This window comes from Gracilinanus agilis, chromosome 2 (genome assembly GCF_016433145.1).
Source record: "Gracilinanus agilis isolate LMUSP501 chromosome 2, AgileGrace, whole genome shotgun sequence".
Lineage (NCBI taxonomy): Eukaryota > Metazoa > Chordata > Mammalia > Didelphimorphia > Didelphidae > Gracilinanus > Gracilinanus agilis.
In genome coordinates this window covers 414,783,362-414,807,069 of record NC_058131.1, presented here as the reverse complement: position 1 = coordinate 414,807,069, position 23,708 = coordinate 414,783,362, and the positions used below count along the sequence as shown (strand labels likewise).

The window sequence follows — 23,708 nt, the reverse complement described above, 5'->3', positions numbered from 1 at the left end:
TCATAGGTGGAAGATTGGTAAGGGTGGGCAATGGGGGTCAAGTGACTTGCCCAGGGTCACACAGCTGGGAAGTGGCTGAGGCCGGGTTTGAACCTAGGACCTCCCGTCTCTAGGCCTGATTCTCACTCCACTGAGCTACCCAGCTGCCCCCATAAGTTGGACATTTTTAAAAAACTATTTTTAACTAATTTTTATTTAAATTTTAAATTTCAATTTTTAATGATTTTTATATTTATATTTTATATATTATTTTATTTTGTTTTTGTTTTATACATATTATAAATATAATTATTTTTAATAAATTTTAATTAAAAATTAAATAAACTATTTTTAAACTAAAATGTTTTTATTTTTAAAAATTTTATCCTTATTTTATTCCACTAACAAATTTACACATAAGTTTTTCAAAGTTATGTGATCCATGTTGTTTTTCTTTCTTGTTCTCTCTCCCCTCTTGGAGTTGAAAAGCAATTTCACTGGGTCATACATCTATTATCACTCAAAACTTATTTCTATATTATTAATTTTTGTAAGTGAATAATCATTTAAAACCAAAACCCTAAATCATATACCCATATAAACAAGTGATAACGTACTTTCACCTGCATTTTGACTCCAACAGTTCTTTCTCAGCAGGTATATAGCGGTCTTTTTTATAAGTTCCTCAGAATTATCCTGGATTATTATATTGCTGTTAGTAGCAAAGTCTATTACATTTGATGGTTCCTCAATATTTCAGTTACTGTGTGTAATGTCCTCCTGGTTCTGCTTATTTATACTCTTAAGCTGGATTTAACAGATGTTTTTGGCTCGGCATCCAACCTTATCCTCAGTTCTTAGAGATACAAAGGCCACAGCAGGGAGGTAACTGAGAAAGTAGATGGATGTAAGGGATTAAGTCTTAAGAACAGAACAAGTTAGAAAAAAAGTCTACTAAGCTGTGAATAAAAAGAACAGGGAGCTAAGTGAGAGGAATCAAATTCAGGTTACTTCCCTTGACCAATGTGAGTTTCTCACAGATACGTCATACAGGAATTATAGGGTATACATTGTCTGCTGCCTTAAATTCCATCACTAACATCTACTGACAACTGAAAGCACAATAATGAAACCTGAGAGATTTGTTCTCATCTTGGAAAAGCCACAGCCTAAACTGAACCCTTTAATTTAAGAGCTTTTGAAATATATTCTTTATTAGCTGTGGTCTACTTATTCTTCCCCTCCACTATGTTTCTAGTCTCTGTTTTGTTTTATTATTTTTATTTTTAAATTTATTTATTTGTTAGTTGGCTATATTAAAATTTCTAAGTATCTTCCTCCCTTCCACTTCTCTCCACACTAGTGAAAGCATCATTTGACAAAAAAGATATCTGTAGATATAAAACTGTTTGCTTGTTTCTGTTTATCAGTTCTTTCTCTGCAGGTGGACATACAGAAGTTATTTTTCAAATGGTATTTCCATTGTTACATATAATATTCTCTTGGTCTGCTCATTTCATTCCTCATACCTTCAAGCAGGTCTTTCCATGTTTTTTTAAAAATAAACTTGCTTGGGGGCAGCTGGGTAGCTCAGTGGAGTGAGAGTCAGGCCTAGAGACAGGAGGTCCTAGGTTTAAACCCGGCCTCAGCCACTTCCCAGCTGTGTGACCCTGGGCAAGTCACTTGACCCCCATTGCCCACCCTTACCAATCTTCCACCTATGAGACAATACACCGAAGTACAAGGGTTTAAAAATAAATAAATAAAAATAAACTTGCTTGCCGTTTCTTAATGGTGCAGTAGTGTTTCATCACAAAAATATGCTACAATTTGTCTAGCCATTCCCTAATTGATGAGTATCCTCTCAATTTCCACTTCTTTCCCACGCTAACCTCTGCTTCCCCCCCCCCTTCCTTGTCCAATGGGGAATAGATTTGAATCTTGCCATTACTTGCTTCATATACTTGGAAACTTCAAATTATCAATTACACTTGAGATGGTGCTAATTAGATTTTTGTTAAACAATTACCTAACATCACTGTTTTAGAAAAATGTGCACTTGCAAATGACACTTTAAAAGACATCCAAAATTAATCACTAAAATACAGCTAAGCCCTACTTTAAGCAAGCCCTTTATGAAAATCTGATTTTCTAAAACTGATACACACATATGCATATATATACTTAAACACATATATGCATATATATGCATGTATACACATATAGGTGTATTTTATACCTACATGTTGTACATACAAATATATTGCATATATTTGTTTATATTTAGATTATATATCCACATATATGTATATATCTACACACATACATTTGAGTCTAACTGGAGTATTCTGCAAATCTGTCCTCCTTCTGCCCTTTTCCATCTCCCAGCCTTGGCTTCTGACATCCTTCATACCTAGAAAACATTCTGTACAATACTCTTTCTTCCTTCCTTCTTTCCTTCCTTCCTTTCTTTTTCTTTTTTTCTTTCTTTCTTCCTTACCTTCCATCCTAGAATCAATACTATGTATTGGTTCAAAGGCAGAAGAGTGGTAAGGGCTAGGCAGTGAAGGTTAAGTGAGTTGTCCAGGATCTCTAGGAAATGTCTGAGGTCAAATCTGAATCTAGGACCTCCCATCTTTAGGCCTGGCTCTCTATCCTCTGAGCCACCTAGCTGCCCCTGCAAGGACTAGTTTTTGATGTAGTTGATCTAAAGTGAGATCCCTAAAGGAATTGCCCATATTATTGTGTTAACCCACATTATTCTGGGGCAGAAGAGAAGCTTCTTCCTCTGACTGTAACAGGAAAGAGGAGAGTAGGTATGTTTTTCATTTGGGAAATGGTTGCTGAGAATGATTTTTTGCTTATTTCCTTCTCTGCCCAATTAAATTTTTTTTAACTCTTACCTTCCCATTTTAGAATCAATACTGTATATTGGTACCAGGGCAGGAGAGCAGTAAGGGGTAGGCAATGAGGTTTAAATGACTTGTCCAGGGTCACACAGCTAGGAGGTATCTGAGGTCACATTTGAACCCAGGACCTCCCATCTCTGGGCCTGGCTCTCAGTCTGCTGAACCACTTAGCTGCCCTGCCCCCCAACTAAATACTCTTGCTGGTTCTACAGTTTGATTTTCCTAGGTTTCCAATAATATAATAATAACAACTGAATATCTAGAACCAAGTTGGCTTTAGAAGTATCCAGTTTCTAATAGGAATGGAGGCTCAATCCACATGGGGTACATTTACCAGAAAATACTTCCCAAGCATTACTCCAAGTCAGACAGTGCTAGTTTGAGCTGACACACAGACTATATAGACCTGCTAAAAATGTTGGACAGTTATGGAGGCTGTCCATGATGAAGAAAAGATTTCTTATAGGTGGGGATGTCCTCCAGATATTCCTATTCATGGATGCCATTATGTTGACCAAATTGACCCTCAGAACATTACCAGCTTTCCTCAGACCCACATTAAAGATGCTTTCTAGGCATCTCCTTGTCATATCTCCTGCCTCCTACTTGGCTTTATAGCTCCCACATGAAAGCTCTGCTCACTGTTTCATGGAAGTTATCCATCACTAGCCAAACCCAGTCCCATGCTGATACTCTCTGGTGTTCTTCATGCTATGTAGCTACCCAAAATTTTCTCCAGATTCTCCACTCTTCCCTGCTTTCTACTTCTTATTTTGGGAATAGTAACCAAATTAACATTACCATTATTGAAAAGATCATACAAACTCATCATTCCATGATTCCATTCGCCATCACTGAAATTTCCTGGTCTTAAACTTCCCTTCTCGGCCACCAATCCCTTATATATGCTGTCTTCCCTTATTCAGCTGTAAGTTCCTTGAGTTTAGGAACTGCCTTTATTTTTGTATTTATATTCTTAGGACTTAACACAGTGTCTGGCACTAATAAGCATTTAATGAATTCTTTTCAAAATTAATTTGTTTACAAAGTTAGTTGTGTCAAAGATACAATTTTAAAATACGTTACCTCTGTTAAAACATGGACTTCTCTGGCTTTTATGGAGGTTAAACTAACACCCTTCATGTTAGTAGCATCATACATTAGCCAAATGAACCAACTGACCGCTCAGACCTCTACCATATCAATTAAGTAAGAAGATGAGAGTAGCTTAATTCACAGTTGTAAAATTGCACCATACTTTTATTGATTCCAGACTGCTTTCTTTCACTAAAGAACATTTTTTAGCAACAATGTTCTCCTGGTGATGCTATTGACTGTAAATCATAAAATACTACAACTTCTCAAGAATCAAAATTTCAGGTGGCCCAGAGCTCAATGAAAAGTTATAAACTGGGTATAAGTCACATATATTCTTATATTCAAAACCTGACATTAAGGAATCATTAAAAGCAAATAAAAGCCAGATAGGTTATAATCTGCACAAAAGGGAGGATCTCCCACAGGACAAAATCAATCAAAATTTCTAAGTCAGTTTTATCTTATTAAATTCAGTCCATCATTTTAGCCTGTTGAAATATTTTTTGGATCTTGACTCTATTAACCGACATGTTAATTTTCTGAACTTTGCCCTGTCTATACATTTAATAGTACACTATGCCTTCATCTAGACTTTCATTCTTTCATGGATGCATCATTTTACTGATGGGAGGGGGCTCTTCCAATTATGTAGATCACAATCTATATCTGTGTGTAATTCTTGTCTCTGTCTTTTGCTCATGTTCAAAAAATCAAATCCATAAAAGCTTTCCCCTCATGGTCTTTTAACTTTCTGTGTTTCCTAATAGAGTTCTTGAGCTGTCCATCGCATAAGGCAAATCCTTACTTGGAGGTCAGAAGAAGCAATGCAAGAACACTCTCAAAGCCTCTCTGAAGATTGTAAGACACAGGAGACACTGGCACAGGACACCTCCTGCATGGGGCACCTGCATCAATGAAGGCTCTATGCTCTATGACATAAGATGCACGAATCCAGATTCATCTCCATCCCAGATTTTCAAATGAACAATTTATGGCCGACCTGTGGAAGAGACTTCCAAGCTTGTATTGGACTGATCAGGTACAGTCAGACACACTGTATCATGACCCTAACCTGGTGCTGTTATTGCCCTTGACCCTACCTGCTTCAGTGTCCTTGGCTCACCGTCCCTCTCTATTGCTCTCAGAATTTTCCAAACCAGATCTGTATCAAGATGATAAAGAATAGAAACTTGTTTTTAGGGGTTTTTTTTACATGTAGACACAATTTGAAATAACAGTTTTCTATGATCCATGTTTCCTCCCTCCCCTCTCTCCTCCCTGAGATGGCAGGTAATATGATATAGTTATACACATGCTATCATGCAAAACATATTTCTGTGTTCATCATATTATGAAAGAAGACACATAATGATTATACAAGAAAAAACTCATAAAGAAAATAAAGTGAAGGATAACATGCCTCAATCTGCTTTTAGATTCCAAGCAGTGTATAAATTTTCCCATCATGAGTCCCTTGGAGTTGTTGTGGATCCTTGTATTGCAGATTATAGGTAAGTCATTCACAGTTGATCATCATATATTATTGCTGTTACTGTGGACAATATTCTCCTGGTTCTGTTCACATCACATTGCATCAATATTCAAAGATATAAGTCTTTCCAGATTTTTTGTGATTATGTTAGAACTGTATTGGTGATCCTATGGCACCTGTATTAAAGGGGACTGCTCCCTTGCCCTCTCCACTGAGCCTGAGGACATTTTTCACATGACCCACCTCTGCCCAGAAGCTTAATGGGAGTGCTTCCTTCCTCCCCTGTCTAGTACAGTAAGAAGGAGGCTCACGTTTGGCATGAGGGTGAAGTTTGGTCACTCAGTCTCTTAAAGGGTCACCATCAATGTCCTAGAACAAGGAATCTTCATTTTAAAAAAATCCTTACCTTCTATTTTAGAATCAATAAGATGTGTTGGTTCCAAGGCAGAAGAGTGGTAAGGGCTAGGCAATGGGGGGGTTAAGTAACTTGCCCAAGGTCACACAGCTAGGAAGTGTCTGAGGTCAAATTTGAACCCAGGACCTTCCATCTCTAGGTTTGGCTCTCAATCCATGAGCCACCCAGCTGCCCCCAACCAGTGACTTAATGTGGGGTCCGTAGACTCACAGGTAGATTTCATAGGGTCTATGAACGTGGGTGGGAAAAATACATCTTTATTTCAGTGTAACTGGTGTCCTTTGTAATCCAACATATTTCATTTTTTACCCTAAGAAGTATTATTCTGAAAGGGAGTCCCAAGCTTCGTCTGACTGCAAAGGAGTAGGAGACACACCAAAAAAGGCTAGGGATTCTTGATGTAGTAGAAAGAGTGCTGGTTTGGATTCAGAAAGGCAGTGGCTAGATCCTGCTTCTGTGAACAGCAGTTAGTCAGTTTCCTCACATTAAAAAGAGAAGGTCCTATTGGATGCTTTTTGAAGATCTCTTGTAGATTTAAAATCTTCTGATCTGAAATGTTTATTCAGAAATGAGGTCATTCACTGTAGCAAATTCTGTGCCTGGCAGTTTAGCTAAGACTTATGGGATGACTGCTGGCATGGTTCCTGGCTTTGTCCTGTGGGGGTGGGGGCAGCTGGTTCAGACTTTCCCTGCAAAGGTCTAGCTGCGGAGGACATTTTTTTTCACTGTGCTCAGGAGCCTCCCTCTGGAACCCTCTGGGCACGGCATCTCTGGAGTCTGCTTTTTCCTAAGGCTCTTAACCTTATTGATTCAGAGCCAGCCCTGACTCACAGCATCAACCACAACAAGGAACTCAGGACATTTTATCATATCATTCAGTAGCGGAATAAATGATTGAGTGGTGGGGTGAGGGGGTGCTTGCTAGAATGGCCACTGTTCTGATTCTAAGGTCCCATCTAGATCCAATATTCTGTGTTCTGAGATTCTGAGGCCCCTTTTAGTTCTGATACTGTATGTTCTAGGATTTAAAGATTCTAAGTCCTATGGCTTTAAAAGCAGGAGTTTGTAACCTGGGGGCCATAGATTTAAAAAATAAAGTGGATGTTGTATTTTAATATAACTAGTTATATATATATTCATAGAAATTTTGTTTTTTAAAAAAAGCAACATTCCAGGAAGGGGTCCATTGGCTTTACCAATTTGCCAACAGGGTCTATGACACAAAAGAAGTTAAGAGTTCTTGCTTTGTAAAGTTCTTTTTTGAATGATCATGCCAGGCACAGCTGCAAAGCAGTGAGGATATAAATACAAAAGTGAGTCAGTCCCTGCCCTTAAGGATCTTCTATTCTAATAGGGAAATGTGACGTAGATAGAGGAGTGGTGGCCTTACTTTTGGTCTGAGGAGTAGAAATAGTGGGCAGTAGAATAATGTGTCCTTTTCCAAAGCAATGGTGCTCCAGAAGCCCAATTCCCCATTTGGTTATAATTCCCCAACAAAGAGTAAGATGTGGAAGGCTGAGGGCTAGGGTTTGGAGGGAGGGGTGGCAGAGGGGAGTGGCAGAAAGGGTGTGGAGTAGCAGCACTGGCTACAGGGCAGATGACAAGATACCCACAGTGGGTATGTATTCCAATCATTGCAGCAGCCTGTGGAAGAAGGGCAAGCATTATTTACTCTATTTTAATATTAGAAAGCAGCCCAGAGAAGGGAACTAGCTTAGCCAAGACCACAAGGTTCTCCTGACTCCCATTCCAGGGCTCCTTCCATCGGGTTCTCTTGCTTTCTCCCAGCAGGGAGGACAGAAGGCAGGTCAGATTTTACATTGTTTGTTGTTCAGCCGTTTTCTCAGTTGTGTCTGACTTTTCCTGGCCCCATTTGGGTTTTTCTTGGCAAAGATACTAAAGTGGTTTACCATTTCTTTTCCAGGTTATTTGACAAATAAGGAAACCGAGGCCAACAAAGTAAAGTGATTTGTCCAGGGGCACATAGCTAGTAAGTGACTAAGATCCCATTTGAACTCAAGTCTTTCTGACTCTTGACCCTGAGCTCTATCCCCTGATCACCTAGCTAGCTGCCCCATATTTCATTAGTACCTTGCATATCACAAAGTGCTTTCCCAGACTTGCAGGAACTAATGCAGAGTGAAATAAGCAGAACCTGGAGAACATTATACACAGTAACTGCAAATATTGTGGAATGATCAAATATGATAGACTTTGCTACTAATAGGAATAAATAATCCAGGACAATTCTGAGGGACTTATGAGAAAGAGTGCTATCCACCTCAAGAGAAAGAACTGTGGGAATAGAAATGCAGAAGAAAAACATATGATGTATCACTTGTTTATTTGGATATACATTTTGGAGTTTTGGTTTTATAAAATAATTTGCTTATGAAAATGAATAATATGGAAATATGCTTTGCGTGATAATACATGTATGACCCAGATTGAATTGCTTGTCAATTCCAGGAGCAGTAAGGAAAGAAGGGAGGGAGACAACATGAATCATAAAGCTTTGGAAAACTTATGTGGAAATTTGTTATTAAAATAAGACAAAGAAAAAACATTAAAAAATGCTTTTCCTCTTTCATAAACCTGAGAGTTAGGGGATACAAATATTGTTTTTCAAAATTTTTATTTTTATTATCATGCAAAGCATACTTCCATTTTAGTGGGAGCAAACATGTATAACCAAAACCTCAAAATAAAACCATAAATACACTGATGTAAAGGACAACTCCAACAGTTTTTTCTCTGGAGGAGACAAATATTGTTGCTCCCATTTTATAGATTTGGAAATAGAGATCAGAGGTTGTGACTGGCCTGAAGTCTCACAGCAAATTAGTGGCTTAGCCAGAGCTCAAATTTTAACATCTCCCTTAAATATGGTTTTCATGTCATAGTGCCTCTGATAGTTCCTCCCACCTTGGGGTAAAGAGAAGCTTATAGGAATCACTGGATTTTGAGCTGGAAGGTACCTTAGAGATTGTTTAGTCTAGCCTCCTTATTGGACAGATGAGGAAATTAAGATCCACAGGAGTGAAATGACTTCTCCAAAGTCACTCAGGTCCACTGAGAAAATGCCTCACTCTGGGCCTGGCAGAAACACAGTTAAGTGCTTGCCTTTTCCCTGTGGTGCCTCACTCAGGGTGAGCCCTCAATAAATATTGAGAGCTGCTTTAGTGCCTCTTACTAACACCCAGCCCATTAGCCAGCTCTCCAATTGGCTCACACAGAAAGTACTTCAAGCAGGAGTATGGATCTCTCTTGTGATTAATGATAATGAAGCTTTATATTGTCAAGGTACATTAGAGTTGCTAAGTGCTATATGTCAAAGGCCTGCACAATACAACCATCCTTTCCAGCAACCAGCTGGTCAGAGTAATATCTCACTCATACAGCTGATGATTAGAGTAATCATTGGAGTTGAGGGTTGGGAGGGGGAGGAAGGTACGTAATTCCTTACTGGAGAAAGGGGATAAGGTTATAGCTGGAATTTAAGGGAGCATAAACCAAAGATCAGGTGAAGAAGAAATGGGAGGGCTTAGGAGGGTTTCTGAAATCCAAGGAGCTGAGACAGAATTAGGAAGCCAGGAACAAGAAAAGAGAAACAAGCTCTGGAGTATCAAGATTGAATCAAAGGGACACCTAGGTGGCTCAGTGACTGGGACAGAAAAACAGACCCAGGGACAGGAAGTCCTGGGTTCAAATGTGGCCTCAGATACTTCCTAGCTGTGTGACCCTGGGCAAGTCACTTAATCCTCATTGCCTAGCCCTTACTGCTCTTCTGCCTTGGAACCAATATATAGTATTGATTCTAAGATGGAAGGTATGGGGTTTTTCATTAAAAAAAAAAAATTGGACCAAGAAACAAGATGGGAGGGGAGTGGGAGCATAGGGAACCACAAACTGACAGCTTGTCCACTCTATAGTAGGCGTGGCCCAAGAGGAACTAAGTTGGTCCCTCCTGCCTCTAGCAAACACTTTAGAGAGGGTTGAATTCTTTTTGTTCTGAATTTTCATTGCTGAGGCCTTTGTTCTGGCAGTGATCCAAGGGAATAGTATCTCACAATCTTGGGAGTGAGAATAAGAACTCACATTTTTTACAGTATTTTAGGGTTTGCAAAGTGTTTTCTTCCCAGGGCAATTGGTAGGCATTATAGATAATATCATTTCCATTTTACAGGTGAGGAAAATGAAGTTCAGAGAAGTCAATTTTTTATTTGGCCCTAGACACAGCTAAGAGATATATGAACCAGGATTTCTGCCCAGGTCTTTTCCTGGTTCCTGATACACTGCATTGCCCCTCCACTTCCAATCCATTTCTTCTGATTGTGAGAATGTGCTTCCTTTTGTGGAGCAAAAATCTTTTTTTTCAGTAACATTTCATATTGCTCTTAATCCTGTTCCCTGGGACAAGAGAATGATTTTTTTTTTAAACCCTTGTACTTCGGTGTATTGTCTCATGGGTGGAAGAGTGGTAAGGGTGGGCAATGGGGGGTCAAGTGACTTGCCCAGGGTCACACAGCTGGGAAGTGTCTGAGGCTGGGTTTGAACCTAGGACCTCCTGTCTCTAGACCTGACTCTCACTCCACTGAGGTTACCCAACTGCCCCGGAGAATGATTCTTTTTTGCACATAATGGCTCTTGAGGGAGGCACTGGCCCAGTGGAAAGAGTAAAGATGAAATTTGGAATCAGGCAGCTTGTGTTCAAATTTAAGTTCTGTTGTTTATTCTCTGGATAGTCTTGTTATTGGTCAGTCATATCTGACTTTATGGGACCCTATTTGAGGTTTTCTTGTCAAAGATTCTGGAGTAGTTTGCCATTTCCTTCTCCAGCTCATTTTATAGATGAGGAAGCTGAGGTAAACAGGGTTAAGTGATTTGTCCTGGATCACACAACTAGTATCTGAAGTCACTTTTGACCTCAGGTCCTCTTGATTCTAGGGCCAGCACTCTATCCACTGTGCCATCTAGTTGCCCCTTGGTAGTCTCAGACAAGTCTATTCTGAGTCTCATAAAATGAGTCCAATCGGAACAGAGTATCTCTAAATTTGCTTTCAGCTCTAAACCCTCTGATCCTGTATTTGAAGTTATGGATCTTGTTTCCTCTAAGTCTTATCTTCTTCAGCCTAAACCTCCCCAGTTCCTTCCACTGATACTTAACATGCTCTGGCTTCCACTTTCCTCTTTGTCCTAGTTGCTGGGGAAGCAGGTACACAAATACAGAATTGTGGGAGGCAGGTGGCATGATTGTAATGTGCTGTCAGAGAGCTTGAATGGAGTATCTTCATTCTTCCACTTACTACCTGTGTGACCTTTGACCAATATATCTGGCATGTCCCAACTTCCCATAGATGAAAGATTCTTACCCTGAGGCCCAGGAACTTGTTATTTAAAAAATATTTAGATAACCATAATTCAATATAATTAGTTTACTTTGTAATCCTGTGTTTTTGACCTTTTTTCACTTAAAAACATAGGGGATGAGAAGGGGATCAAGGGCTTTACCAGACTCCAAAGGAATTCACACCAACAAAAAGTTTAAGAACCCCCAAATAGATAAAGACTCTGTAGAAAGACTTAAGATATCATGCTGGAGCTGAACTCCAACTCCCTTCCTGTTCAGCCCAATGTACAAAATTCCTAGAGTTGCTAATGAGTCAAATAACACTCCCTACTATCTCATGGAGGTATTACCTACCCTAAGGTAACAGGATCTTGACCTTCAGCACTGGAGAAGAGCTGGCGAAGGAAATGGCAAACCATTCCAGGAATCATTTCTTCATTTGTAAAATGAAGGGGTTGAACTACAATAGCCTCTAAGGTTCCTTACAACTCTAAATCTGCCGTTCTCTGAAATCATCTTTGATGCTTCCCAATTCCTAACCAGTAGCCCTTTTTTCCCACCCCCAAATCCTTCCATTTCTCTCTTCTCTACTCTGATTTAGGGAGAAGTCAAAATGGCAGCTTAGAAGCAGCAAAAGTTGATTCTTCTGTGAAAACCCTTCCACACCAATCAAAAACAAAGTGCTTCAAGGGGGGACAGAAAACCAAATCCAACAAGAAGACAGATCTGAGGGACCCTCCTGCTTGATTCAACTTAAAAGTTATGCAGAGAAGGGTGAATTCTCTGGTTTAAGGAAAAGAAAGAGGGAAGGTCTCAAGGCCCCTCCCCCACCTACAGTGCTGAGACTCAGGGGGTCAGTGGGATCTCAGGGTGAGGGCTCCAACCAGGATGGAGTGCCTTGCTCCCACAACTATGTGAAGCTCAGAGCTCTGACCACAGCTGGCAAGGAGGCAACTGGAGGAGGGAAGTAGAGAAGAGGGCAGGCTTATTACAGCCTTCAGCCACTACACCTCCATCTTGGGCTCCTGCCTCTGGAAATCTTGGCCTCAGGGCACATTTAGCTCTGCAGATTAGCTCAACTAGCTTAACCCAATTTATCAATAGTGCAGAGAAGAAGCCTCCAAAGGGCAGAGGAGCTCAATCTCACCGAGCTAGCAGAAAGCCAGAGGAGCAAGGATGCAGAGTGGACAGAGAGCCAGGCTTGGCAGCAGGACAAAGCCACGGGGTCTCTCCTGCTCAATGCAACCTGAAAGGTATGCAGATAAAGTAAAATTCTCCAGTAAGAGGGAAAGATCCAACACCCCTCCCCCACCTACTGAGCTGGAACCCTTGCTAGGAATCTGGCTGACTGGGATCCCAGGGTAAAGGCTGCAACTGCACCAGAGTATCTTGGTGCCACCATGGGAAGCTCAGGGCTCTGATGGGGTAGTTGGCAGATAGGTGGCTGAAAGAAAGGAATAGAAAGGAGAACCAAGGGTAACTGATATTCTTGAACAAGAGGGTAAAGTAGAGATTGAAAGAATTCACAGATCACCTCCTGCATTAAATCCCCAATTGACAATGCCCAGGAATGTCATAGCCAAATTCTACTCTGATTTAAACTGAATCTCATGGGAAGATTCCAGAAACTTGTATTCTCTAAGGTATATAGGACTATTTACATTTTTCCTACTGTTGCTCCTTTCCAGAGAAAACAAAAGCTTTCTATAGCAGAAATATTTTTGGTTTGGTCAGTCTGTCAGTAACTCACTATGTGACCTTGAACCCTTTCTTCTCTATGCACTTCAGTTTTCTCATTCATAAAGACAGGGAGTTAGATAATCTGTAAGTGAGGCTTCTTCCAGTTTTAAGATTCTGACTTCATCTTCTTTTTTTTTAAAACCACGATTTTCACTAAATAAAATAAGAAGAAAAAGGAGAAGGCAAAAAGAATTTCTTATGTTTGAGGTCCCATGGATCAGCCATCTTCCAACTATAGTCTTAATCAAAATTGACATCTAACATCTATTGAGGAGAATCCAGATTATTACAGATCATTATAGCTCATGTCTAAACAGGGTCAGAAACTCATATTAGTCTCCTTCTCCCTTTGACCTTTTAGAACTGGTGTGTAGTGTTTTCCCTTCCCAGGTAGATCCTAAATCAAAGGAGAGAGTGAGAAAATCTACTGTAGAATCTCTCATAGTTCACTTTACCTCACATGCCAGATGAGATAGTAGAACAAGACTGAACCGCCCCCTCCCTCCAATTCTCTTCCCTTTACTTCTCCCACAATAGGGAAATATCTCTTGTCAGGGAGAGAATTTAAATAATTAATATGTTTTGCTTTTATCCACATGTAGGAATGACAGGAAATCTATGTAGCTATTTCTGATGGAGTGAAGCAGTCTGTCAATATTTTTTAGCAAGAAACAGATGAAAAGCAGACTTCAGGGGTGGCTGGGATGACATTCACCTATACTAGTGGGAAAAGAGTGGCATTAAATTAAAACCTCCTGTCAAGAATTTGACCAACTTTTATCTCTGCAACAGATTTGGATTGAGTTCATTAGGGCTATAACGCCATCTATGGTGCTTTTAAAATGTATATTTCTTACAACTCTATGTTGTTGTCTCCTTTTATAGAGACATAACTGAGGCTGAGAGGTCAAGTGATCTTCCAAGTAAGGGGTCATAGTTATTAGGTGTCACTAAATAGTTATTTAACTTCAAAACATGTGTACCCTTTTAACATCCTCTCTATGTTTCTAAATATAAATGTTGAGAAAAAGCAGGGGAATAAAATATTAATAATAATCAATAATTTATATTCATACAGCTCCTTACACTTACAAAGTTCTTTCTATCCATTATATCATTTAATCTTCACAATAACCTATAAGTAGTAGCATTCCCATTTTCAAGGAAAAAAGTCTGAGGCAAGGGTACAAAGTGCCTTTCCCAATCATTCAGTTTAGAAAGTGGTAGAGCAAGGAGTCTGATTTAGGTCATAGAATCATAGAATAGCAGAACTGGAGAGAGGGCATTTCCTCACTGCACAGATGAAGAAACTAAAGCTCAATGATGGGAAGTAACTAAACTAAAATTGCATGGCTACTAAGAGGCAGCAGCTGGGACCAAAGCCTAGGTATCCTGATTTCCAAGAGATGGCTCTTTCCACTAAACCCTGAAGGAAAAAAAAAAAGGTTAAGTCTAAGAATCAAGAAACCAGGCTCTAGTCCCGACTCTTTTCCTAATTATTGGCATGACTTTGGCAAATCATTTTCCATCTCGTAGCCTCAGGTCCTTTATCTTAAAAATGAAAAAACAAAAACAAACAAACAAAAAAAAACTCCCAGGAATTGAACCATAGCACTGGTTCTCAATGTATGACCTGGGGAACTCCTTTGGGTTTCCAAGATCCTTCCAAGTAATCTATGAGTTCGAAACTATTTTTCTCATTTAAAGAAGGGGCTTTAATTTCTAACACAGTAAATGTTAGAAGATATAATCCACATAAACAAAACCTCAATCATTTGTAAGAGTGTAAAGGAGAGTGGGCAACTAGGCGGTTCAGTGGATAGACCTTGCCCAGAAAAGGGAAATTCTGGGTTCAAATCTGGCCTCAGAAGCCTCCTATCTGTGTGATCTTGGGCAAGTCACTTAACTCCCATGCTGCTTTGGAATGGATATTTAGTAGCAATTCTTAAACCCTTACTAAATATCCATTCCAAGAGAGAAGAGTGGTAAGGATTATGTAAGTGGGGTTGAGTGACGACCAGGATCACACAGCTAGGAAGTATCTGAAGCCAGATTTGAACCCAGGACTTCCCATCTTGAGGCCTGACTTTATATATTGAGCTACCTAGCTGCCCCACTTAATATCAATTCTACGACAGAAGGTAAGGGTTTTCATTTGGAGGTGGGGGTGGGGGCTATAAAAAGTTGATCCTAAGACCAAAAGTTTTACAACCACTAGAGGATGTCTGAATTCCTTTCCATTTCTGACTTTCTCTGATTCTGCATGGCCCTTATTTCTCCTCTCCCTTATCTTTCCATCACTCAGAAACCAAGAAGTGCCCAAATTGACACACAATAATTCTTGGACCAGCATTAGGTAAAGATCTAGGCAGAAAAAACACCAAGGGAAAAAGGCATTACCAACTTACTAAGTCTTTTCTATGGTTAAAAATATAAATATCCCTCCTTACATTTGGGTTGATAAATTACTTCATCTGATGTGTTCATAAATGTGACCAACTTGACAGAGAAGATGCCATTTAGCCAATCAATTTGAAGTCCTCATGTAATTGAATCCTAAGAGTTGTTCATTTGCTATTAATGGGGAAAGTTACTTCTACCATAGGTATCTCTCCCCTTGATATATTAATTTAACAGAATAAATTACAATCACAGAACACCAGAGAGACGAAACCTTAGAATCATAGAACATACAATGTCAGACCAGGACAGTGCCTAGAGGCCATCTAGTTCATCCCTTTCATTTTATACAGGAGGTCACGGAAAGCCAGAGGTGAAGTGATTTACACAAGGACCCACAGTGATTAAGGGGAAGAATATGAAGAACTGGGCTCAGGGTTCCTAACTCCTAAGCCAAAGGTTCATGCTACAACAGGAGGCTCTTGTTTTAATGGAAAATGATCTAGTAGTAAACCACTAGGGTCAGGAAAATGCCTTATTGTGCTTTGTAGCCCATCCTGTGGCTAGCACAGGGACATCCACACAGCAGGTCCTTCATAAAAGAGATGTTCCCTACTGATCATTCCCTTCCAAATCCACGCTTCTCTTATTCTATGAGTATTCGTTTTATGCATACATTTCAAAGTGGATTCTCTATCTACACGTTTCTTACTAGAAAGATAGTGCTAGTTTCCTCATGATATTAGTCATGCTATTTCATCAAATGCAGCAAAACTCAGTGAGTGGTCTTCCCTCCTGTTGGGTTTGTACCTTTGAGCTCATCTTTTTTTCTGTCAGACTAACTAAGGCACTATATTTTTGTAAAGGCTCACAATGATTGGGAGAGACAAAATCAAATGACCAGTAGGACAGGCAATCTTTTTTTTTTTATTTCACAGTCCTGTGATGAGGAAAAGACCCCTTTAATGATTAAATAAATCCAGCAACAAATTATGCTTCACACGATAACCCTCCCAGGAACCAATTATTTTTTTCCCTCCAATGGAGTCCTTTGAAACACTGAGCATTAGGCAACATACTTGGAGACATTTATTTCTTTTGTAATGTTTCCCCCTTGAATAAAAATAAATAAATCTCTCTGTGAATAGGGTGTGTCTACAATAGAAATCAGTTTAAATTATACAACTATAGAATACCATGTGTCCCCAAAGTCTTAGGGTAGTTTTAAGCCAGTTTAAACTGACTTGAGATGCTCTGTATTAAGGTTAGAAAGGTCCTCTGGCCCAACTCCCCCATTTTACTAGTTGGGAAACCAAGGTCCAGAGATAGGAATGAGTTGCCCAGCATCATACAGCAAGTTTTAGGCAAGATCAGGAATAACAGAAAGGTCTTGGCTCCTAAAGCACCATTCTGTGCATTACCCTATGGTACAATGCCAAAAGGACATCCCACCATTCTCTCCAGTCCCACTGTTGAATAGGTCAGAGAAACATGGAGCTGCTGGGCTGGGTATATGATGCTGCCCACACTTGATATCCATTTCATTATTCATATCAGATGCAGGCTAAATATTGTCCAGGACTCCTGAAATATCCCTCTCAACATAGTGCTTATTAGCAAGAGCCCAGAGTTACTGAAGCCCCAAGCCAAGTCTCCTGCAAAAGACAGGAGTGTTCCCCTTTGCTAGGTCAGCTGGCTGAGTGATAAATCTGAAAAAGGCCTGTCTGAACAATTTCTCATTCTTAATACAATGATATTGATCAGTTCCTAGAGTGAGAGCAGTCTGGCTCTCCGCAGTGCCCATGACGCTGGTGTGGTTGGGTTTGTTTTTTGTAGTTGTTCTGGGGCTTAACACAAGCAACCTGTCTCTGTCACTCTGTGTCTTACAGCTGTACTAAGTGTATCTACTGTAAGTTCTAAAAGAAGGATGCTGGCAGGGCAAACCCCTATAAAGTGTTCCTGAGGTGAGCATGGTTCCCTTAAGAACAGAGTCACTGGTTCAGTGATTCAAGGATGATTACTCTTGAAATAAAGAAGATTTGATAAAGAGGGCATGATATCAGGTATTTGAAAGGATGTCCCCTGGAAGAAGGATTTAGCTTATTCTTCTTGTTCCTTGAAGATAGAACTAGGACTAACACAGGCCATATTTCAGCTTAAAATAAGGATGCATTTTCTAACAAACAAAATGCCTAAAAATGGATTGAGAAACTTTGAGAGGTGATGAACTCCTCACCTCTGGAGGCTGGAAGACCCTTGTCCTCTGATGTCCCTTTCCATGCCTTTCTGGCGTTTTCAGGGGGTTTTGTGATATACAAAAATTTTCCCTCTTGCCATCGTGGAGGCAAAAGGAAAGGACACTGGACTTGGACTCAGAAGACCTGGGTACAAATCTTGGTTCAAGTTCAACACTTGATAGCTATCTGACCTTGAGCAAGGAACACCTCTTTGAGACAGTTTCCTCATCTGTAAAAAGGGGATAATACTTACACTAAGGGTCAACATGATATATTAGCTAGAGGAATTAGCCTCAATGTTGGGAAAACCTGGGTTTAGTAATCACCTGTGATACATATTGACTGGGAGGCCTGGCAATTCACTTAAACTTTTCAGACAATTCTCTGAGACACTCGGAAATTCTAAACCTTTTTTGTATTATGGGCCCCTTTGATAGTCTGGGGAAATCTATAGATCTTTTCTCAGAAAATTGTGTTTAATGTGTGAGGGGAAAAAATGGATAGAACAAAAGAAATCAATTAAGTTTGAAGAACCTTGTAATTTTTTTCAACCAAGTTCATGAACTCCTTAAAAACAATCCAATCACTCCCTAAAAGCGTATGGACCCCAAATGAAGAACTCCTTTATTATATAGAACAGAGAAGGTGCCAATATGCATTAATAAAGGGATTTTCACCACTGAAGTTTCCTAGATCAATGAAATCATAGGTCCAGTTTTTTAAGTACTTAAAAATAAAAAGCACTTAAACTATCTATAACTCAGGGTTGTTGAGAGGAAATGGCATAAATCCTAGAGCTTCCTAAAGTGAGTTTATACTGTTTCAGAAAATATATAAGGCAACAGCATCCATTTCCTACATGTGACAATAAAGTAGGTAGTTGACATTATTATCTGAAATAATCCCACAACAAGCAAACACAAAGTATAAATCTACCCCAAGTTTGCCTCAGTAACCTGAGCATTTTAGGCAGAAGGTTGGGGGCGAATATCCTGAAATAATTCTGCTACTTCTCTCTGTTCCCCTTTAAATGTGTAGACAGTCTCAAAATAGAGTACCCACTCAGCTAGCAGCGGGGGAGAGGTTTAAATCAAAGCTTCCTTCGATGACAGTTTGGAGGCTCTGAGAAGGAGTCACCATCCCAAATATGAGAGTGGTGTTTGCTCAGGAGGTCACTCCCAGCCTTCTTGATGAAACAACCCCAATCGGACCCCAATGGCACCCACCAAAACGCAGCCCGTCTCCCAGAAGTGAACAGGTTCCCACTCCTTCTTCCGGCTCACAGTTGACAGCACCGGGGCCTGAACTGTACCCTGTACTGACAGACTGTCCCCTGTCCCCACCATGAAAAAGAAGAAAAAAAAAACTTGCAAGATCCATGCCACCCCCTGTGCCCTTTTGCTTTCCGGGACACCTTAGTCCCCCTTCAGTTCACCTCCCAGACCCCCAAGGCAGCCCGGGTGTCCGACTTTGCAACCTGAGCCTGGGAAGGCCTGGGGGCCACAGGGTAAATATAAACCTGGCACTCACCCACTGGGAGCCCTTCACAGTCTGACATCATGTGAAAAGTTGTCTCGGGCAGGACCCGGCTGGAGAGGGAAGAAATCACGGGAAAAATCCGGCTGCAGGCAACTTCTTCAGTGAGTGAAGTCTAGGGGGAAAGGCTGAATGTTTCCAGCTGCCCTGGCCACAAATATCCCCGCCCAGGGAGTTCAAGCAACAATTCCCATCTGCCTTCTCATTATGGGATGGAAAGATAAGAATGTGCTTTTGTGCCAAAAGAGCAGGCTATTGGTGGATAAGCTGGTCGTCCTCCCTCCCCTTCCCTGTTTCCTCTTTATGACACAGGGGCGCATTACTCAGGGAGAAGGGCCATCCCCTAGAATGGAAAAAGAATCCCAAGGAGCACTCCTGGCCTTTGAAGGGAAGAGGGGACTACAGGGGAATTCCACAGAGATCTAAATTCCCTAAGAAATCTCTGAAGTGCTCAGAAGGATCCAGGCCATCTCTGCTGAAATCACCCGGGTATTCCTAGAGCACCTAACATTAACGATAACAATCACTCACATTTCTGTCATGCTAAAAGTTGAACACATGCTTTTTTCACAAGAACCTTGCGAGACAGAGGAGAGAAAAGTTCCGATCAGGGAGGTGATCACGGGTTTTAGAGCTTGTAGAGTCTTGAGAGATGGTTTTAGATGAACCCCTATGTTATATTTTACAGATTAGGAAACTGAGAGACAAAAGGGAAATGATGTTCTCAGAGTTAGGGTATAAATCCTGGCAGAGTCAGAAATGAAACCCAAATTTCTGAATGTTCTTCCAGGACTCTCCCCAGGACATCAAAGTGTTTTCACAGGATTTCAGAATCTTGGGCTGGGACAAGAGCTTAGAAGTGGTGGGTCCCACCTAGCTCTCACAAGAAATCTCTACAAAATCTCCAATAAAACTTCTCCAGTTACTAGCACCAGAGAGGTATCCCACTTGTAGTTATGAGGCTCAAATGAGATAATGAATAATGTAAAGCACTTTGCTAACCTTAATGTACTATAAAAATGCCTATTATTGTTGTTATTATTAGTTTCTAGTCACCAGGTCTCCTGGTGATGATTTTATTCCCTGAGATTTCTTCTGTGCTTCTGTGGAACTCATGTAATGTTTCTAGAGCAATGCAGAGGTATGTTGGTAAATGTTTAACAATTAGACTCTTGGGGCGAGGTGGGGTGTGAAGGTGGGGAATGTATGTACACATAGTTAAAATTTTGTATTAAGGCTAGACAATCAACAATATATCAAAACAAGTCTTGCTGATTTCTGAAGTGTAAATGCTTATACTGAAAAATTTAACAATTGGCTCTTATAAGCTGCTTGGAAGTAGCCCCCAGCATGTCCGTAGACCCCATTAAAACATCCTTCTTATGGACAGCTGTGTCTGTGAGATTTGTCTTAAAATATGGAATGTCTCAAAAGCATTTCTTGATCAACCTGGTGAGTTTACAAGGTTCGTGGGGTCAGAGATTTGGAGCTGGAAGGTACCTCAGAGGTCATCTTTTTATATATGAGGTCCATCTGTGCCTTGCTCCAAAGTCTGAAGTGAGATTTCAAACCAGGTTCTCTGCCCCTAAGACTAGTGTTCCTTTTTTCCTTTGTTTAAATCCTTACCTTCCATATTAAAATGAATACTAGGTATTGGTCCCAAGGCAGAAGGCCTAGGCAATGGGCGTCAAGTGACTGACCCAGGGTCACATAGCTAGGAAGTGTCTGAGGTCACATTTGAACCCAGGACCTCTTGTCTCTAAGCCTGGCTCTCCATCCACTGAGCCACCTAACCACCCCCAGGGCCACTGTTTTTACCACCATACCAATGTCTTTATTGGGAATGTTTACTACCTTTTTTTATGGATGATGTGAGCATGCTCCTTGGTGCCTCCCAGAGGATGGGTTTCACTGATGCTAACCAAACTAACTGGCTCAGAAATCTGTGAGGTAGACTTCATGGAAAAAGCTGCCCTTTTTATCCTTTTGTTTTTATACAGTACTAGATCAGACTGTGATCCTGAGGTGGATGGGGTGGGAGGAGAGGGATGTGTGGAATTGCCTGGAGCTATTTGTCAATGGCAACTATTGGTCCTACTCCTGCCCTTTGGAGCCAATCAGAAAAAAAGATTAGCCCCTCTCTTTCCTACATGTCAGTCATTCAAATCCTTGAAGACTGCCATCATGTCTTCCCTAAATCTTCCCTTCTCCAGGCTAAAAAGCCCCCCTGGCTCCTTCAGCTGAACTTCATATGCCATTGTCTCCATTGGTCATAATAGCACTTTGGTTGACCTTCTTCTGGAAATGGTCCAGCTTGTCCACGTCCTCTTTAAGATCCATCATACAGATCAGGACACGGGACTACAGATCTGGTCTAGTCAGCACAGATTAGAGGAGAGCTCTTATCTCTCTCATTCTGAATACTCTTTTATAATGCAGCCCAAGTTTTCATGGACATAATTACTTTTCTGGCTGCCACTATTGATTCTTATTGATTTCACAGTCTACTACATTTCCTTTTTAAAAAAATCCTTCTCTTCCAACTTAGAATTGATACTAAGTATCATTTCCAAGGCAGAAGAGTGCTATGGACTAGATAATTGCAGTTAAGTGACTTATCCAGGATCACACAGCTGAGGTCACATTTGAACCAAGGACCCTTAACCTTCAGACCTGTCTCTCTGTTCACTGAGCTACTTAGTTGCCCCTCTATTAAACTTCACAGAACTTGCTGTCTAGTCCTTATGAAGGTAGTTGTTTTGAATTTGGGTGAAACTCTATATTTACTCTTGTTAAATTTCATCTTGGGATAGTCCGTTGGCTCAGTGGATTGAGAGACAGGCCTAGAGAAGGGAGGTTTTGGATTCAAATCCAGCTCAGGTACTGCCTAATTGTGTGCCCCTGGACAAGTCACTTAACTCTAGTTGCTTAGCCCTTACAGCTCTTCTGCCTTGGTACCAATACGTAGTATTGATTCTAAGATAAAAGGTAAGAGTTTAAAAAAATTCATCTTATTAAATGTGGCTTATAACAAGATCTTTTGAAATCTGATTTCATTTCATCATATTCATGCAAAACACTGGATCTCTGCCTCAATTTCTTCATCTGTAAAAATGTGGATAATGATAACATCTACCTCCTAGGGTTTTTGTGAGTATAAAATGAAATATCTGTAGATTGCTTTGTAGAACTTATAAGGGCATACAACATTTTTGCTAACTGTCCTAGCTCTATGTCATTTACAAACTTGACAAATATTTCTTCTATGCCTTTAACCAAGTCACTGACAAAAAAAAAAAAAAAAAAAAAAAAAGGTTTGACCAGCACAAGGGCAAAGGTAGATCTCTAGGTACTGCACTAGATGATATTAACCCATTAATGACTAATCTCATCTCCTTAGCACAGCACAATGACTGGCATATAATAAAGCTTAATAGTGGTTGGCTGCCTTGTTTACTCTTTTCAATCCAATCCTTTAAAAATTTCTGAATCTGATTAACTGTATTATATTCTAGTACATATCTCTCTGTCACATCCTCAAGAATAGCATGAGAAATTTTTCAAGTGCTTTCTTGAAATCTAGTTACAGGCATACTTCAGAAATATTAGGTTCAGTTCCAGATCAACTCAATAAAGCAAGCATGGCAATAAAGTGGGTCACATGACTTTTTTAGTTTTTCTAGTGAATGTAAAAGTTACATTTACATTATAATATAGTCTATTAAGGATGTAAAAAATGGACATATAGGGGCAGTGAGGCAGGGGGAAGGGGAGGGGGGAGGGTGCGGTTCTGGACTCACATCTTGCCTCAGACACTTCCTAGTTGTGTGATCCTGGGCAAGTCACTTAACCCCAGTTGTGTAGCCTTTACCACTCTTCTGCCTTTGAACTTAGTATGGATTCTAAGACAGAAAGGAAAGGTGTTGTTTTTTTTTACTGTACATACTTTAATTTTAAAAATACTTTATTGCTTATTATTACAAAAATGAATACTATGGAAATTGGTTTTGAGTGATAATACTTATATAACCCAATGGAATTGCTTGTCAACTTCGGGAAGGGGGGAAGGAGGAAGGGAGGGAAAGAACATGAATCATGTAACCACGGAAAAATATTTTAAAAATAAAATTATATTTAAAAAAATTTTTTTTGCTAAGAAAAAAACTGCCAACCATCATCTGAACCTTCAGAAACTTGTAATCTTTTTGCTGGAGGAAGGCCTTGTCTTAATGTTGATGGCTGTTGACTGATCAGGGTAGTGATTATTGAAGGTTGAAGTAGCTGTGGCAATTTCTTAAAATGAGACAAGAAGAAAGTTTGCCACACTGGTTGACTCTTCCTTTCATGAGAGATCTCTCTCTTGTGCCATGCTGTTAGCTAGCATTTTACCCACTAAAGAACTTCTTTCAAAATCAGAGGCAATCTTCTCAAAACTTGCCACTCCTTTATCAACTAAGTTTATGTAATATTCTTCAACATTGTTGTTTTTCAAGAGATAGTGAGGTCTGAGGAGGGAGAGAGACGGGAATATCAGGAATACCAGAGGCAGGAG

General features: G+C 40.1%; 1 protein-coding gene across 1 annotated transcript in view; it reads right to left on the bottom strand.

Moving 5' to 3' along the window:
- EML1 (EMAP like 1) overlaps positions 1–19,209 on the bottom strand; it is a 269,917-nt gene extending 250,708 nt beyond the window's left edge. The window contains exon 1 of the mRNA XM_044664593.1: positions 19,151–19,209. Coding sequence (XP_044520528.1) covers positions 19,151–19,181 — 31 coding nt within the window. The 5' untranslated portion in view covers positions 19,182–19,209. The remainder of the gene's footprint in view (positions 1–19,150) is intronic.
- Between the last annotated feature and the right edge of the window lie 4,499 nt (positions 19,210–23,708).